Source organism: Sparus aurata, chromosome 20 (genome assembly GCF_900880675.1).
Source record: "Sparus aurata chromosome 20, fSpaAur1.1, whole genome shotgun sequence".
Classification (NCBI taxonomy): Eukaryota; Metazoa; Chordata; class Actinopteri; order Spariformes; family Sparidae; genus Sparus; species Sparus aurata.
The window spans coordinates 25,762,680-25,780,791 of NC_044206.1; the positions used below are offsets into that span (position 1 = coordinate 25,762,680).

The 18,112-nt window shown below is 43.6% G+C and overlaps 1 protein-coding gene across 6 annotated transcripts in view; it reads right to left on the reverse strand.

Moving 5' to 3' along the window:
* The window catches only part of LOC115570964 (brain-specific angiogenesis inhibitor 1-associated protein 2-like), a 72,309-nt gene that overhangs the window by 34,339 nt on the left and 19,858 nt on the right, over positions 1 to 18,112 (reverse strand). For 4 of the 6 annotated variants that reach the window (XM_030399832.1, XM_030399831.1, XM_030399836.1 and 1 more), the window contains exon 3: positions 13,153 to 13,239. The exons of the other annotated variants lie outside the window; for them this stretch is intronic. In XM_030399832.1, the coding sequence (XP_030255692.1) occupies positions 13,153 to 13,239 (87 nt within the window). The remainder of the gene's footprint in view (positions 1 to 13,152; positions 13,240 to 18,112) is intronic. 6 annotated transcript variants of the gene reach the window in all.

Consider the following 18,112-nt stretch of genomic DNA (forward strand, 5'->3'; position numbering starts at 1 on the left):
GACGAGTCGCACACACACTCTCATCTCCGACACACCATCCCATTTTATAGTCGCCCATCTGCTTATGAAAATGCAGTGACAGCTTTAACACTGTAGAAGTGTTTGACTGCAGCAGGACAGGGCATTAGGAGCAGCGAGGCAGATAAATGCTCTGGCGTGTACTTTCAAAACTCTCCTTTGATTCTTGGAGGGCGCCCAACACACACTCCATCCCATCCATTAATAAACAGCCCGCGGCCATCGACAGGCTACAGCAACACACAATTACACAGATGTTGATCTCGGCCTCAGAGGTGCATCGGACTACTTAACTTTAAGAGACGGTGGAATCCATCTGATATTGGTCCGCAGAAAACAGATTATCTTTCATGTTTATATGTTTTATTACTTTCATTTTCATCCCTTTCAGTTAGGTTTACTTCCTATATTACTCATTTCTTTCCAAAATAAAACTCAACTTTGTATTTCTGAATGTTGTGAAAAGCCCTAAACTTGTGCCACTGGTTAATTAACATGACAAAACCATGTGTTGGACATTTTGCGTGAGAAAACAATAAAAAGATGCTCACCATCTGTGGAGCGCTGTATTAAGGTACTGCTAACGCAAACAGAAGATTTCCTGCTGCTCAGTGTCACATTAGGAGCATTTTACTGTCAAAACACAAGTTGCATTTCCTGTCACGACTTCATAATAAAAGTCAACCGCTAACGTTTATCAGAACATCATTTTCTGCATTTGTTGACAGCAAACGGGTTCATATAAACCTTCTCCCTGCTAAAATCTCAGTCTGTGGGAGTAATGGAACAAGAAGAACAAGCTGCTGGTTGAAGAGCTGCAGGCAACAGGCTGCGCTCCAAATCCTCACTCCTTTACCCTCATTAACATTATTAAATTCCCTGTTAGCACTGAGTTACAATCAGACATTTTGCCAAATAGCTGCTATCATCTTGTTGGTCATCTCTCCTGACTCTTGTTGTGTGACTTCCTGCCACTCTGCTGCTGTACTTGTAGAGAGCAGACACTTCCAGTTTGTAGTCGTAGCAGCCATCGTCCGACTAAGTATTGATTAACAAAGACAAAACAACGGAGGGAGTAATGTAACGTAACTAGTGTATGTCCGAAAACAACACGCAACATTGGAAAAAGACCGACTACCACGACAAGCCTCACACACACACACACACACACACACACACTTTATAGATCAGTCTTTCTTTGTCTCCCTGCACTGTGAACGCTCCCTCTACAGGTCACTTCCTGTACAGACAGACAGCGACACTCCTGCTCTGCCGATGTGAGGCCGCTCAGCTGGGAATGAAATATAGCCGTAGGATTAACTACACTTCACAAGATGCTTGCTTCCATAAAAAAACGGAGCCTTGGTCATTATTTCTGGCTTTTATAACAGATGTGTGCATCTGAAGACTAATTAAGGTTGTCCTTCATTGATCTCTGCGGGGGAACTGTCGTCTCCCTTGTTCTTCTCCTCAGGCAGGTCAGGGTTCAGCACAGTGAGAGCACCACTGTCTCTTCACTTCACACTTCAGCAGAGCAGATGGTCAATGAGAGGTCACCCTGCCACCAGCTGCTGCAGCCAAAACATGATTTATAATATAAATCTTGTTCGGTCTTATTTTTATAGTTTAGACATCGTTTCTACCAGTTATTATAACAATACTCTCCATGGAAACACAGAGCATCTAACTTCATTTCTCTACATCTGCCTGGCTTTTTTTTTAGGGTGTTACCAAATTTTTTGTTGTGCAAATTCCAGCCAAAACTACAGAGATGTGATCCGAGTTGTGATAAAGTTGATTCATCTTTTACAATCATTGTTCATTAAGAGATCCTGCTGTGACAGCAGGTCTCAGGGCGTCTGTGTCGGAACGTCCTGAGCAGATGACTTTGTCTTCAACTGGAAGATCCTCAAATTCCTGGATGTTCTAGTTTCGTTGCACCCATCTAATCCAAAAAACCTCTCCACCTTGCGTTGTGAAATACTGGACTTCTACGCGCCAGAACTAAGCAGCTTACCGATAATCAGAGCAGATCACAACATCTGAGGCTTACAGGGGAGTAAAGCATATTGTTGTCCGCCACCAGAGTGCATGGGTCCGGATCACGAAAATAACACACAAAATGCCACTTTTGTCTACGGAATATTTTGCAGTTTGATGGTGAAGCGTCCCAACAACTGCAGCAGGACTTCTTTTCTTTTCCTAAGAAAATAATAATGGAAACTAAAGACAGGATTTCTTTGAGTTCGTGACCGTGTGCATCTGGCAAACTAGCAAAATGTGCAACCCAGTTAAGCAAAAGAAGGCATATTATTGTTTGCATCTTAGACTTAATGATGGATCTTGTGAGTATTAGAGGTTTAAGTCACACGTGGAGAGAAATTAGGTAAGCACCTAAAAACAGCTTCCAAAATACAGCTCAGAGAATTACGGCTTGTTTATCAGCCCACACTGGGGTAAAGTTCAATCTGAACAAAACAAAATTGCAGCTCATAATTCTTTAAAACCCTGACAGCTATCAAACAATGAGTGATCGATGCTTCTAAAAAAAGTTCCTAAAGAATAAATCACTTGCTATTGGATCGGTGCATAGAATCAAGAATTCGCTGATACAGATTCCAGCCGTATTGGAGACATTTCCAACACTGCCTTCAGTATCCGAACCACCCTAATGTCAGCGCTCATACATGTACAGTGTGTGTGTGTTGAGCAGCTCTGACTGCAGCCCCATTACTCAGTGTGGCTAACCCAGGGGCAGCGCTCACATCTGGGTTTATTACCCCAGCCACTCTCCATGTGACTCCTGGGCACAACAGAGGGTGAGAGAGGGAACCACAGTTAATGGCCATATGGAGGGAAGGTGTTTTATGTAGTGTGCGTCTCTGCAGGGAACTGTATTATAAGAGCCTGAAAGCAAACACAAGCAACTCTAATCCCCAGAAAGCTGCAGTGGAGGAGTACAAGGTGCTGCAGGGAGATTTGTCCTCCTCAAAGCCTCCTGATTGACACTGTTATTGTTGCGCTCTTCTGGGCGTTTAATTTCTCTAAATGCCGGCTGCGGCAACCCGGCGACGTGCACGCGTTTCCACTACAGCAAACACAATTTACATTTTGAGCATCTACTTGACTACAGAGTGACTTTTGACAATGACGAGTTTTGTTGTAGTTACAAAAGCAATTTATCAACATTTTCAGCATCTGCATGAAAGAATATAATCTGCAAACCTGCAGCTGTCGAGGCTCAAATGTTTAAACTAACCACGCTGTCATGTTCCCAGTAATAAATTACTATAACAGCACAAATCCTTCCAATCTCATGACACACTTGTAAGCATGTCATGTCACAACTGGGCTCTATTTGATATCTTTGCTCCTGCAGTGTGTTGAAAAGAAAAATGAATCCTTTTAAAAAGGAATCTGCCTGCAGAAGATCGATAGGAATGACTAGCGATACATAATCATTACAGGGCGGCTGATGGAGCGCAAAAATGGAGACTGATTATCCGAAACAGCAAGCTGGAAGCAAGGGAAGGAGGGATGGGAGGAGGGATGGAGGGATGGGAGGAGGGATGGAGGGCACGAGGAGAACGACAGAGATACAATCTGATAGCTTTTTTGTATTTTGAAGAACACACATGGAGCTCAGCTGGTCAATTTGAGCCCCAGCATCTCCTCTAACTCTTCATTTCTGGCCTCTAATTGGATCCCACGCTGGGAGAACAGCAAATAAAGATTTTTTATAAAACGGTTTTCTCCAAGTGATCCATCACCTGGTCCAACCCGCGCCGTCGTTTGTCTCTATGCAGTTCGCACATCGAGTCATAAAAAGGTGGATATGTTTTCTAAATCAGGCTGTAAATGAATCACTTCTTGAACAAAAAGAAGACGCATTGTTTTTAAACGGCAAACACAAAAGTGTGTGAGGATTCACTGACAGCTTCACACTTATGTGACACGAAGTTGACAAGTGGTGCCGTGTTCTGTCTTTAATTTAATAAGCCGGGACTCCCACAAGAACAGGCGGAGAAAAAGATCATGAAAAAGATTTTGACAACCTGTCGTCTTTTCCTGCGTGTTCTCTCTAGATTTTGTCTTCTAAAAATGTCTGGATCAGTATTTATATTTGTGTGTGTGTGTGTGTGTGCGTGCGTGCGTGCGTGCGTGTGTGTGGTCTGGATGTTTGGTAGCATATTTAACGCTGCAGTGCCTCGGATCAGAGCGTGTACTTCACATTATTATCAGCATCATTAAGTCACCATTTGGCTGAATCCCCACATCAAGGACAATGCGACGCCTCAAGGACATTTTATAGAGCCTAACACGTTATTAAAGCCACATTAACAGCCTATTACATTGATTTGCTTAATCAAACGCCACACCATCCCTCCATGATCACTTTCTCTAACTTAGCTGGCGCTCAAAAAAGACACGCGGCTTAACGTTGACAAGAAAGCTCTGATGAATGTGACACTCGAGACAGACGTATGAAACAAAAAGGCAGAAGAAAAGCAAAGACAGCTGCTGTGGGATGTATTAACGAGTGGCGGTGGAGGTGATCAAAGCGCAGGTACTCGTGTCTATGTGCTCGGCAGACAGCGAGGTTTTGATCTGACCAGAACCGCCTGAAGGCTGCTAATGAGCCGGGAACACATCGCTCTCTGTCTGGCCCTCCTCTATCTTTCGGCGTGTCTCCCTTCATTACGTGTCTCTCGTTCCTTCCTGTCCTTCACTTTCTGAGGTGACTCGAGGACAAGGACTTTCTCAAAGGGCAGCGACAGTAAAGGAAAGCTAAATTGGTACAGTGGTTCTGATGACGTGCAGACGGACAGCTAATGTTTCCCAATTAAGATTGGTCACTTGGGTTTTGGTAATTAAATGGTGAGTTGACCCCAGATAGAAATTAAATTAAATGACGAGTGGAGGCCTGAAACTCACGTTCACGGCAGGAGAGCTGACTTCAGTACGATGGGCCTCTTGCATGTTTTCAATTCTGCCTTAATGCCTGACTGTGTTTGCTGATGGGACATATATCCTTCTGGTCAGCACACCTGTCCCTCTATTTCAGCCCTGGTGCCCCACTAGCATCGACTGCCAGCAGCTTACATCCCTGTCGGCCAAATAACTTCTCTGGGAGGCCCGTCTGTGGCCAAACGGGCCCTCTTGGTGGCTCTCGTAGCCCCTCGCTTGGCCCAGCTACCTCTCTCACACTTCAGGCACCTGCTGTTCAAAAAGCCACTTATCAATGTTCCCCTCTGGTCAGACAACTTGCCCCTCTTGGGTCCATGCTGCAGGCACAACTGCACTTCAAGATTACCCAATTGCCCATCAGATTGGCTCAACTGCCCCCGTGATTGGTCCAAAAGTGCCGGTGGTAACCTCATTACTGCAGCCTTCAGGGCAAAATCACATCCTAACACTGCTCAGAAAAAAGGTGCCCTTCGTCGTTTTGCCTCAGCTCCTGGAGATAAATACTCACATGGCTCATTCAAAGTTTTCCATCCATCCTGAGATGAAACTTGAAACACGCAGATGAAAATAAAGTCTCCTGTAGAGTGACAGCACATCACCGATCACTCACCGTTATGTAACTCTATTAACTCTGGTATTATCCCTCAGGTTGGACTTTATTTACAGACTAGTCATCAACCGATGAGTCAAGATGCAACAATCAGTCTTCTCCTAGTTGACAACAGCAGAAGAAACCGTCCCCTGTAGGATAATGTGCGTGGGAGTGGGAGAGCTATTACACTGAGAGATGGCGAGATGACAAGGCGGGGGTAAAAGGAAAATGTTTTGAGAGAGTGCTCTCGCTGCAGTTTCTCCTCTATGCAGAGTGAACGCCGGCTGAATTCAGATCGGGGTTGAAGCTCAGGGGAAATTCAGCCTGTGCTAGCTCAGAGAAACGAGGGTCACAGCGAGGTCACCCGTTCCTCAAACGTAGAGGAGCGCGAGGTTTCAAGCGAGACACAGTTGGAGGGAAAACAAAAAGCGAATATTGCAGGTAGAATTTTAGAGATGCTCTGTGACTCAGCAATAAAAACAGCCCGTCGCTGAGGACGCTGCTCCTCCGTCCTCTTTATTATTGCTTTCATCTTCTGGTTTTGTTTACCTCAGCTTCCAGGAGCAAGTGTTCATATTTCTGCGGCCGCCTTTTCAAATGTGCAGCATGAGGGGTGATTTCAAACACTCCTCTACCAGACAGAAGTATAATTACTTGAAAGACAAATGGGAAGAAAATTATACAGTAGAATCCGCTGATGAATTTTAAACCACAGGAATGAAATTTTGTATTTCTGACCCAGCAGAATAACTTCCTCCCCTGCTGCTGCCCACTTTAGTCTGTGATATCACCGCTTGTATTCGAGCCTTGTTCCCATTTGTGAAAGCCTGCCATGACAGTATGTCTGCTGGAGTGGAGGAATATGCCTTGAAGGCCGATACACTCTTTTGAATCCTGTTCCTCATGAATTAATTAACCAGAGGGTAATTGTTTCCCGGACCTCAAATCTGGCCATGTGAATTAACCTTAAATTGTTTTAATGAGATGGGTGTTATGCTAAAGCGTTTGCAGCCCCCTCGGCAACGGGAACCTCCGAGAGAATGATGAGAGTTAGATGAGGAGAGGGACGGAAGGAAAATGTAATCTTAGAGAAAAGTGGGAGGATAAAATATGTGGATGTTAATCAGCTCGTGGTCACAGCTAGCATGAAATATCTCGCTGGGCTGCAGCTGAAAATCCATCAGGTGTGTTTAGATCTCGCAATGGTTGTCTTCTAATAACTAAAAGATCTGGGATACTATAAGTATTTCTTTTGATTATTGACTGAAATAAGCAACAGTGTAGTTAAAAACATTTTGGGTAAGAGCCCAACTGATGTATTAGTTGGACAATATTATACTGACTTTTTACAGATTGGTATCGGTGTATACTCGCAGATATTCTGTATTTTTTCCGAAGCATTTCCTCAAGAAAAATAGTTAAAGATCAGCTGAAATTAAATGGATCAGTTCTGACAATTTGATTTATAATTTTCGATTTTTATTTTTCTTATCCATTTTATTTTATTTTTCTTCCAGGACCCTCTTGAATAATCTCAGTTTGACTGTCCTGATCGGGTAAATGTTTCATCAAAGATCTCTCCTTTCTTTTCTTCTACATTATAAATTAGCCTGCACGATATGGAACAAGAAAATTAATACTTCAAATGTTTTTTGACATGTATTTTGATCACCATATGATTTATTGTTAGTGGGAATGATTATTTTTGCATCATAATTCTCCTTTGAACGAAAAACATGCTGTTGAAACCACGATGATGTGACATTTATCCACCACGTAGTTTTGTTTTCTTACATCTTGAGAACAAGATTTGAAGGTCAGATCATCTCTGCAGCTCTACATGCTTTATTATAATGCTGTTTTGTCACAGATTTTACCTTTATCAAAAAGAGATTTGGATATTGCACTTGGCCACATTAAAATTTCGATCATTTTTTGTTTAATTGTGCAGCCTTTAATATACATTTCCCGTTAAGAGTAATGGATGAAAAGCAACAGCTGGATGTCACAGATGGAGATATACAGTCCATATGCATACATGTATAATGTGATGGAGCCTCGGATCTATGATCTACTGACTTGAAATCCATAACACAACCCAAAAAATTATATAAAGCGAAGTCAAAATCTTAGTTTTCCTTTGTGCCTGTGCTTCTTTAAGGTTTGAGTGCAGACCTGAGTGAGAACCACCTCTGCCCAAATCTGCATCTGAATGGAAGAGCCCTTATATGGTCAGAGAGGAGAACCGGAACTGCAGGAGCTTCCTATGTTTTTTCACACAATCATGTCCATATTTAGTATACGGAAGAAAGACGACGGTGTTCTCAGCGTAGTGACATCACCGACACACCATCTTTGGGCTGCGGCTCGAGCATCGTACTCCGTCTCTCCTCCTCCTTACAAAGCGGCTCGCGGTCGAGGCGTTTCGTTTCATCTATTTTTAGAAACGTGTGCAGAGTCGGCGTGTTCTCCCAGGGCTGCCTGAGCTCCCACATCAGCGCGGGGGCGTTCGCAGACACAGAGAGCTATATAGTGAAAGAGGAGAGGATGAGTGGGATGATCACTCCACACTGCAGGCGTGGAGTATCTCGTCTCTCCACGCAGGGAGTCATGCAGCAGAGCAGTGGTTCAAACTCTGACAGCATCATGTAAATTAAGAATAACTGAATGAAACAGAGAGACGCATCATTTCCTCTTCCTGTGATAAACAACACCTCTCTCTCCTAAGCAAGTGTCCCCATGAGGACACGTGAGTCAGCTTATTTTGAGCTACAAAAGTGGATAATTATCATGTAACGTCGTTTCTTTGTCCTAATTACTCAGTTTGAGCGCCGCCTGCTCTGGCATGTGAGGGTGTTACCATTGTGTACTTGTACAGTATAGTATGAGTAGTATGTGTATATGTGAGTGTGTGTGTGTGCTTGTGTGTGTGAAGGCAGCTGAAATCTACCATTAAACTGTTCCCCCGTTTCTAAAGTGACACACCGGATCACCACAGTGTCCCTGGGAAAATGAAAGGCTATAATCACTCACGAGAAGCTTTTCCAGAGGGCAGCCGAGAACATCTGCATGTGATAAACTTCTCCTGCTGTTTGTTTACTGACATCTGGGGTTAAACCAGATATCAGTTATCAAACAGAACATGCATTTAGATTGGGGTGAAGTGAGGAACCATGGAGCTTTCACCTGTGCATCAACTACAGCTGCAGCGATTAATCAATTAATCGCTACGTTGTCAAGTTTTTTAATTAATCCCCAGCTATTTTAAGAATGGATTAATCAGTTCAAGTGATGCTCTGACTCCAGCTTCTTAAATGTGAACATATTCTGGTTTCTTTCATCCTCTGAAGACAGGAAGCTGAATATATTGAGGTTGTGGACAAAACAAGACATGTGGGGACATCTCGGGCTTTAGGAAACTTTATAGACCAAACAACTAACTGATTAATCGACTCTAACAACAAGTGAAACGAGTGTGAACCTGTAAACAGTCAACAAGATACAAAACAGTCTTTGCCTTTTGAACAAGAGTCTGCACCCTCCAAGCTGCAATATTTATCTGTTGATGCAAGCTTTCCATCACAGACGGTCTTCAAACATCCACGTTAGCTTCAGGCTCCTCAACAAGCCTCCATGGTGACAATGATCTTTAATTATTGGACTTAACCAAGAAGGAAATACAACAAATCCCATAATTTATGACCAATGTTTATCTTTAACACCCTATAATATGTTAACAAGTAAACTGGGTTAGATTTCTACATATTATTATACTGAAATAATAAACATAAGAATGTAAAACAGGATTCAGTCTGAGGCAAAAACATGTCAGACCCAAATCTAAACCACGTGGATCCTCTGCCCCATCATGAACCTGGGAGGCAGCAGCAGGTTGATCTTCCTGTTTGCTGTTTGAACAGTTGTCTTACGTACCTCTGCAGATATGTTCACTATGTTCCTGCAGGGCAGGAAGCACGCGGCTATAATCTCCTGACTCAGTCACACGGAAGAGCATCGATCTACTTCACTGCAAATTACTACACGGCCCCAAAATTAATACTCAACATAATTAATCCCGGCCTTCAAAATTAAATTCATGACTCCACCTAAAGTAATCTATAATGTATTAAACCTTCACGCTAAAACAATTACAACAGAATTAATTGCTTGTTTTTTTTTTTCAGGACAGTTTTTAAACTTTCCTTCGAGCAGAAAAAGAAGCTTCTCCGCTCGACATAATGTTCTTCATTTTCTCCATCGAGCTCAATTTCTCACACCCAACTATAAGCCCTCGGTTAATTTCGCCCTGTCACGTGCAGCCCCACATCCTCTGTTCATGTGCTAATGCCATTAGCTGCCGTTCATCCTAATACTCTGATTAATTACATTGTTTCAGCGAGTACAGTCGGAGTGAATTCTGGCTGAAAGGCCCCCGTCACCTCAGAGGGTTCAAGCGGTTTAAAGTCCGGTCCCTGTTAATTCAGCAGCGTCGCGCCCGGACGTTTCCCCCCGCAACAAAAACCCAATTAAATACACAATTACAGGTTGGCCGATTTTACAAGCCCGCCTTCAGTCCTCATCAATTATGAAGTGCGAGGTAAAGCTCTGGGTGAGTGATTATCCCTGACAAACACACACACACACACACACACACACACACACACACACACACTTATCTGTGGTCTTAGCTCTGGTCACAGTTAGAGACACGTGCCAGCTGAGCAAAACATTCAGCCACACACAAACACACATTGTGTTCACACACACACACACACACACACACAACCAACTGCACAATCCTTCTTATCTACTAATTAATAAGCGAGCACGGCTTGAGAACTTTTTCACTTCACCGTTCGTCAAAGCAACAGCATTCATTCTTTCCTCTGACTTCTTCACGAGCACAACACACAGATATCCTGACTCCGCCTCTCATTATCCTGCAGCAACAGGTTACAGGACGCTGCTTACTTTATAACACCAGTGACTTCATTGATATGCACATAATATTTCAGGTTTTGCCCCTTATTCAGAAGGAGACAATATCCCTACCACGCTGTTTACTGGCTAATGAAAATGGACATTCCACTGTGCAGCCGCACACATAAACAAACAGCCTCACGCTTTAATGGCTTTATCCACCTTCTTGAAAAGGTCAGCGCCGGAACATTTGCACATAAACCCGCTGATATCCACTTTTTCCTTTTCTGTAAAAAGTAGAAACTTTCATAAAAACTTTTTAAAGATGACGTGTTTCTCTTGAGGACCAGACAATGTGTCTGTACGTCAGTCTAACTGCTGGCTCGGCAGCGCACAGATGGCCTGAAGCAGAAAAGAAAAGAGGTGACAGCTTCTTCTTCTTCTTCTTCTTCTTCTTAGCTGATTGTGTTACACCAGGCATATGGTATTCTCTCATATTGCTCACTGGCACTTTTACATCTTGGTGTGCATGTAAACGTACTCAACTAATCTGCCTGATGAGGAAAATAGTTTAAATCACCTCTTTGGGATTGGGAAATTGGAAAATAATGTCTTTCCTACAAAAGAACGGCTTCAGTTGTGATCTCCTGAGTTATTCTTCACTGTGCTGAAGCTCCCCACCATCACATGACCCTCCCAATAAACCAGCACTCCATCCATGGATTAATGTGGCAGAGCTTTTATGCACATGACTGATTACAGTCCTACAGGCTGACATTATAGACAACCTGAAGTTAAAATTTAATAATCCTCCTCAAACTACATTTTTCACTCTCTTTGCGTTTTCTCAGATAATTTACTGAAGCCGTGAGGCTCAACATGAGTAATGGAATATGCTAAAGCATCCACAAAGCAATAAGTGTCGTCGGAGCAATTCCCCCTTCAGTCTGCACAGACCTCAGCTGCTCTGAGCCCTGCTGATACGTGGAGACGGCATCAATCCATTCTGCTCGGCCTAGTCTGTCATTTGACTGGAGGCAGAGGGAGGATCTGCTGCGTAAATGTGGGCTGCTGAGTCATGGTTAGGCTGCCAGAGGAGGGAATCGAAAAGGAAGACAAAACAGGAGACCCCAAAACATGCGTGCAGACATAAAGCAACAGTCATGTCAGACAGAAACATGGAAGACAAAACAGCAAAGCAACCAAGCTGATGGAAATGGGGATGTACAGATGGATGATGGGATTTTCAAGGTGTTGCGCAAAACGTCAGATTTTTTTGTAAGCATGCTGAACGCTGAAAGTGAAAATACACACTACATAATTAGATGTACACACTGTGCTTTATCACACAGGTAATTTTTATTTATGAACACACAGTTAATTTTTTCAGAGCAGAACTTTTCCAAAGACAAAGTGTTTATGTAAATGTCCAAACGATCTTGATCTTCCACGGGACTTCATTTACACTCTAATGTTGTTTTTAATGAGTGCTCATTCTTAAAGTGGTTTGAATGAGATCAGTTTACAAATTAAAGCCTTGAAGCTGAATATAATGAGCTTCTCACTATTTAAAATTAGAGTGGCCACTCAAGCTCAACTGAGTATTTACTCAAAGAGGACACAAGGAGGAAAAATGAAATGATGAAGCTCCAGAAGAAGTGCGAGGAAGCACCAAAACAAGGTCTCCACATGAATAATGAACGCTGCTTTTATATCCTCCACACTCTCCCCTGCACGTCGCTGCTTTACCCTCCATCCTCCCTCTCCTACACTTCTCCCGTCCACGCCTGCTATCTTAAGTCGCATCAGGATAAAGGAACGAAGAGGATGCAGTGATGCAGGGCTAACGCAGACTCGTCACACTCCCCGGCATGTGACCGGGTCTACAACTATGACACAACTTTGCACAGAGTGCAGCAATTGGCCTGTCCTGCTACATATACTGTCATTTTTCCTACCTGTGCATCCACTAGAAATGGGCCTTTAGTGCTCGCCTATGCAAATTATGATTAAAAGTAGGTCCATGATGAGCAGAACCAGGGCTGATCCAACACGCTGAGTGAGAGCTGAGCAAGCCGGGGAAATTGTTGCACACTTCCTGCTGGAAGCAGCAGTGGAACGGGAAGATTTTTCATTAACGCAGTAAATATAGTGAAGGCTTATTGTGAATAAGGAGCCAATCCATCTCGCCATGTGTGCTTTTGTGAATAATAAATGCCAGACACATTTGTGAGTTGATTATTTGCTCACAGCGGTGCTACATAAAAGCAACTGGAGAGCCTTTATCTTTCCTGAATGTGAGAGAAACAAGAGATTAACCAAACGGGCACGCTGTGACACATGTATAGAATTAATTCTTCCCAAATTAAATGTGTTTGATTAAATGACTCGGGAGTAATAATGCATCAAATCATCTCCACACTGCACGAAGACAAAGTCTGTTAGGATTAAACACTGACTTATTGGAAAATGGCTGTGTGTGTGTGTGTGTGTGTGTGTGTGTGTGTGTGTGTGTGTGTGTGTGTGTGTGTGTACAGTTTGACGTTGGTCATCAGCTGCTTCTGCTCTACAACACGAGGCCATCCCATTCACCATCTGCTTGTGCATCCCCCCTCCACCCCACCAGGGGCGCTACAGCCACTACAAGGACTCACCAAGATCCTTAGAGCCTTGACTTTCGCTGGCCATCTCGCCCATCCGCACCAGAGCGTCGAAGTAGCCCTTTGCAGCATATGTGACACCTGGAAACATGGAAGCATTGGGCATCAGATCAAGGGTGCGGAGTTGAAATAGATGTCTTGTTCAGCTCTGCAACCCTCCCCTACAGCCCCCGCCCCCCAGAGAGGTAAGGTTGGGCATGGGAAATAAAGAGCGACAGGCGGAAATGGAGACCAGGCAGGAAAAGAAAAAGCTCTATGGAGGCAACTACAGGGAACAGAGATAAAGCTATAGAGACTTATCTCAAGCACAACCAGGGACAAGCGGAAACCCTGTCGTCAGCACAAACTGAGTCCTGTCAATGGATTGATCAGCACAAATTACAGAGACAACATTTTTCATACTTGCCCATACAGGTATCTACCCATTAAAACTGTTTCTTATCATTTCTGACACTTATTTGCATAAGACAATAATGATTTGGTTTTTGTTTTTTATTTTGGATCAAACTTCACGGTAGTGAAAAGTCCAGAGGCCCATCAACATAATTCCATACGTATCGTTTCTCATCAATCTTATTTTCGATCTTTTTTGCCGACTGCGTTTATTTGAGTTTTGATTTACTCCGCCTACATTTTCAGCCACATGATGCCAAAATAAGTAGGTAGGTCTTTCACCTATCATTCACATTTTATTTATCGTTTTGGTTGCTTAAATGTATTTATTTTATTAAGTTAGTATTTTATAGTCACATATAACTCCAATATCTGAATATTTAGTGTACTGCTGTTACCGAGTTTGTACCTGCATCATTGTTCCATTATATCAGCAGCTTAAAATGGTCATAAAGTTACAATAATATTGTTTATCGCATTTATAGAATATATTGTCTACAAACAGCAGTGAGCTGCCGTCTGCAGGATAGTTTGCAGGAGTTCAAACTAATAAATTACAGTGAGCCGGTGAAATATGCTTCAAGTCCAGTTTGAGTAACAGATCCATGATTTTGACGGCTTCTCATCAATGCACATCGTTTTTCTATAAGACAGAATGTGGAAGGTTATCACAGTGTCAATCATGTTTATTGAAGAACGCAGCGCTGCCGTCTGTCTGAACAGATCCACTACACAACTATGAGTTGACCAGCCGAGTAATAATGATTCTTCTTGGTGTAATAATCTGTCCGACTACGTCACATCAGTTTCAGTAAATCAAATCTCCCAGTATATTCTCATCTAGATCAAATCGATATTTTGATATTATGAATAACAGTTCAACCTAAAACTGTGATGCCCACAGGCACTCACTCACAGATTCAACACTGGGAGTGAGTAAATTTGATAAAATGCAATCAAACCTCAACCATAGCAACAAACCCTTGAGGTGAATTGAGTTTAATAAAAATCCCATTTCAGTATCTACGTGGTTAGATAAGTAGAAAAATGTTGTTTCGTAATTTGGATGAACTGAATCTTTAAAGTGCTTAACAAACCATCTGAACAACTCCAACTTCCATGGCGATGATGTCAAAGCACGCTGCAGTTCTAATGCTGTATGTCAGCTGCTGTCCTCAGCGGTTCATCATCACACGAGCCGAGGATGCTGGCTGAGTCCTAACGGTGACTCAGGCCTTAACAACGGGGACAAGATGGCCTCAAGCAGCAGTGACGGTGAATTAAAGCAGGTCGGTGGTTAGCCACACAGGGACTGACAGCCATGATGACAGAGGACGCATGTCCAGTCGGGAGATACATATGGATGAGGGCTGAGTTTTATTACGGAGCCGTCATGTTGATGGGTGCTGGTGCTTTGAACTGCCAGAGGACGCTCATGCAGAATCCCCCAGAGAGAGAAGGGAAATGACAGTGTATTTATATCTCCACATGGAGAACAATGTAAATCTATTCTAGTCGTAGTTGTTTTCGTGACGTGCTCGCTGCTGTGTGAGTTATTGTCCTGAAAAAAACAAACAAAGACGGCGTCCGGTTGCTCAATCACTAAACATATTTAACTTTTTCGTTCCTTCTGTGGGAACATTCTGAGACAACTTCTGAAACTGTCCTGCTTTCACTTCTTTATCAAAACCACAGACTGAGATAGAAGCCAGTAAATCTCTACACCGCGGTGCAAACCGCCGCAGTAAGCTTTGACACAGTGACAAGCCGGGACCCTTTACTGGCTTCTCCTGAACCTCGCTTGAGTTAAGCCTTGGTGGGATATAAGAATGCGAGAGAGCACGGGGATGGAGGTGAGGCTAAGGCGGCTGGATGAGCACAGCTAATTTAATCGATGTCTGGAGAAATCCCAGCTGGGAGGAGAGCGGGCCAGGTGAGGCAGGTTTAGCTTTGGGGGGGGATGCTCTGCTTGTCTGTCAGCTGAAAAAGCGTCAGGGAGGTGAGGAGGGTATGTGAGGAAAGGAAGAAGAAGTAGTGTCTGCCTGTCGAGAGGATCAGAACGGTGACATAAAGCCAATAGAGAGCGGAGAGCATCAGTGTGGATGAAACACAAACAAGAAAACAGATCTGAATCAGCTGGGATTGGTGTTCTCCATCTTCATTCCCACCAAATCAAGTCTTCAGCAACATCAGTCACATCACCTCCCTCTTCACCGTCCAATATGCACCGATTTGATGGTTTGCAGGACATCTGGGCCCAAACTGAACTAAACATCAGGTAGTATATGTCCATTTCTTACAGCCTTACCAACCCAAACACGCCGGACTGTCTGGGAATATCAGGTAGGCAGCTACAGGTAGGTAAAGTAGTCGTCCACTAATCTGAAGCCTATGCAGTCTACATATTGAAGCCCCTCACCAGTGTATGACTTGTGTTTTGAATTGAAACGTCTGTAAGGCCAGAGATGATTGGTTGAATAACTCATATCTGGCCCCATATCAGCCAATCGTGTTGTTGCAGTGACAGGAGAGCACGGTTTGGATTCACAACAGCTTCAACCATCTGGGTGCTGCTGCAGACAGATGTCTTATAGGCACAGAAGAGGAGGATACCAAGCTAACGCACGTCACACTCACCTAGAAAATGTGAGGTTATTCAAACATTAGATATTAAACTTCTCTGGTGGGATGAGCTGATGTGTCACGGCACTCAGGACTGAGCTGTGAAAGAAGTTGGTGTCATGAAGCCGCACACACGTGCAGCAGAAGTATAACCTGCGAGAAAAAAACATGATTTTTGGGCAGCAAAGTTTAAGTTTTTGTGTAGTTATGGCTCTCTCCAAATTCAATTTCCAATTTATAGGTGACATACGACTCTTTCAAGTCTGTTTTCAGTGAGCCAAATGTCCTGTTTCTTATTTAATATCTTCATGTTTTATTTGGGGTTTTTATTGATAACTTCACCGAGTTCAAAGTCTTTTGAACTGCTTGTTTTAGACTAGTTAAAGAAATAGTGGACAGATTATCTTGAAATAATGCATAATAATTATTTGTTCTAATGTTTTTTATTCAGTTGAAACTACAGTTCTATGTGACACACCCCAGTTTTAACCTATTCTAGATGTTTCCTGACCTCTAAATTACCAAATCAGTGCTTATTGGGCGACTCTCTCACACGCAGCCCCAGTCAGATGTTCTCTCGGTCCTGCAAACCAACAGTATTTTCCAGCCTCACAGCTCCTGCCAGCTACAGTGCTGCAATGATATGCAGTGAACATTTGAATAAAAACATAATTCTGGCTAAGCAGCACCACACATCCAAAACCACACGACCCACATCCAGTGCAATCAAGCCCAAACACTCAAACAACCAAACCAGATCAAGTCAGCTTCCTCCCTGCATCGTCCCCAGAGGTGTAAACCAGACGCCCCCATTCTACTTAAAAATCCAGAGGCTGCGCCGGTATTCTTCCTGTGACAATAGCTGCTCGCCGGGTGCCCAGCCCTGCTCTGCACTGCTCTACTCTAAACCCTACCGCTGTGCCGCTGTCTGGCATTGATGAAGTGTAATCCCCACTCAGGGAGTCGCAGGGCTATTTTTAGCCTTATCTATCAGACCGGAGTGAGGCCTCCTTTATTGGTCTTGTGGGCTACAGAGTCTTCCCTGCATTTCCCCTCCAGGCACAAGAAGGAGAGCCCGGCTCAACACTGTGCACACAGCATACCAAGCACGGCTGCACCATCGCTGCAAAAATAAAGTATGATGCGATCTCGATAACCTCCTCCCTGCAGAGTGACATGAAAGCAGCGAGTGGAAAGGAGGTTTTTCTTATCAATAAATGAGCTCAACATGCTCGGAGGCTCGTCTTATCCGACGACATGAACATGGCCGAGCTAAAAGCGTTTCCGGCTTTTAATCTGGAAGTATGAAATATCTAAATCAATGCTGACTGCAAGAACTAATCAGAGCCCGTGAAACGCTGATAAGCTGCTGGACATTCTTCTATTTCTGACACATATTTCTTCTTGTGTTTCTGGATATGTATCTTTATCTTTTCTTCCGTCTCATGTTTTTTTCTCTTTTTTATTTTTTCCCCCCCGTCTTGTCCTGGATACCGGCTCGGTCTGCTCTCGTTTCCTCTGCCCCGTGGGGGGGCACCGTTATTCTGCTCCTGTTCCACTTCCCATTGGCTTGTGCTCCACTTAGCTCCCTCAAGACGTTTGCAGTGCTTTTGTCTTTAACCTTGAGCCACTGCTGCATGTGCACCTCAATCACTCCATCTTTGTCTCTCTCTCTCTCTCTCTCTCAGAGACGCACGACAATGCAAACACATCTGTGCAAGCCACAAAAAGCGATGACAAAGGACGTACAGCAGAGGCGGACATTTAGGACCAATGAACCGGTGTCGGAGGGACGGAGACGTGTGGACATGGACGTCATCACAGAGGAAGAAACATCTCTGATAAGCAAATCTTTAACATTTGAAACAGATCTTCAGTGAACACATTAACTTGGACACAAGATATTGGATGAGTGTCTCTGCAGGGGGACGTTGCTGCT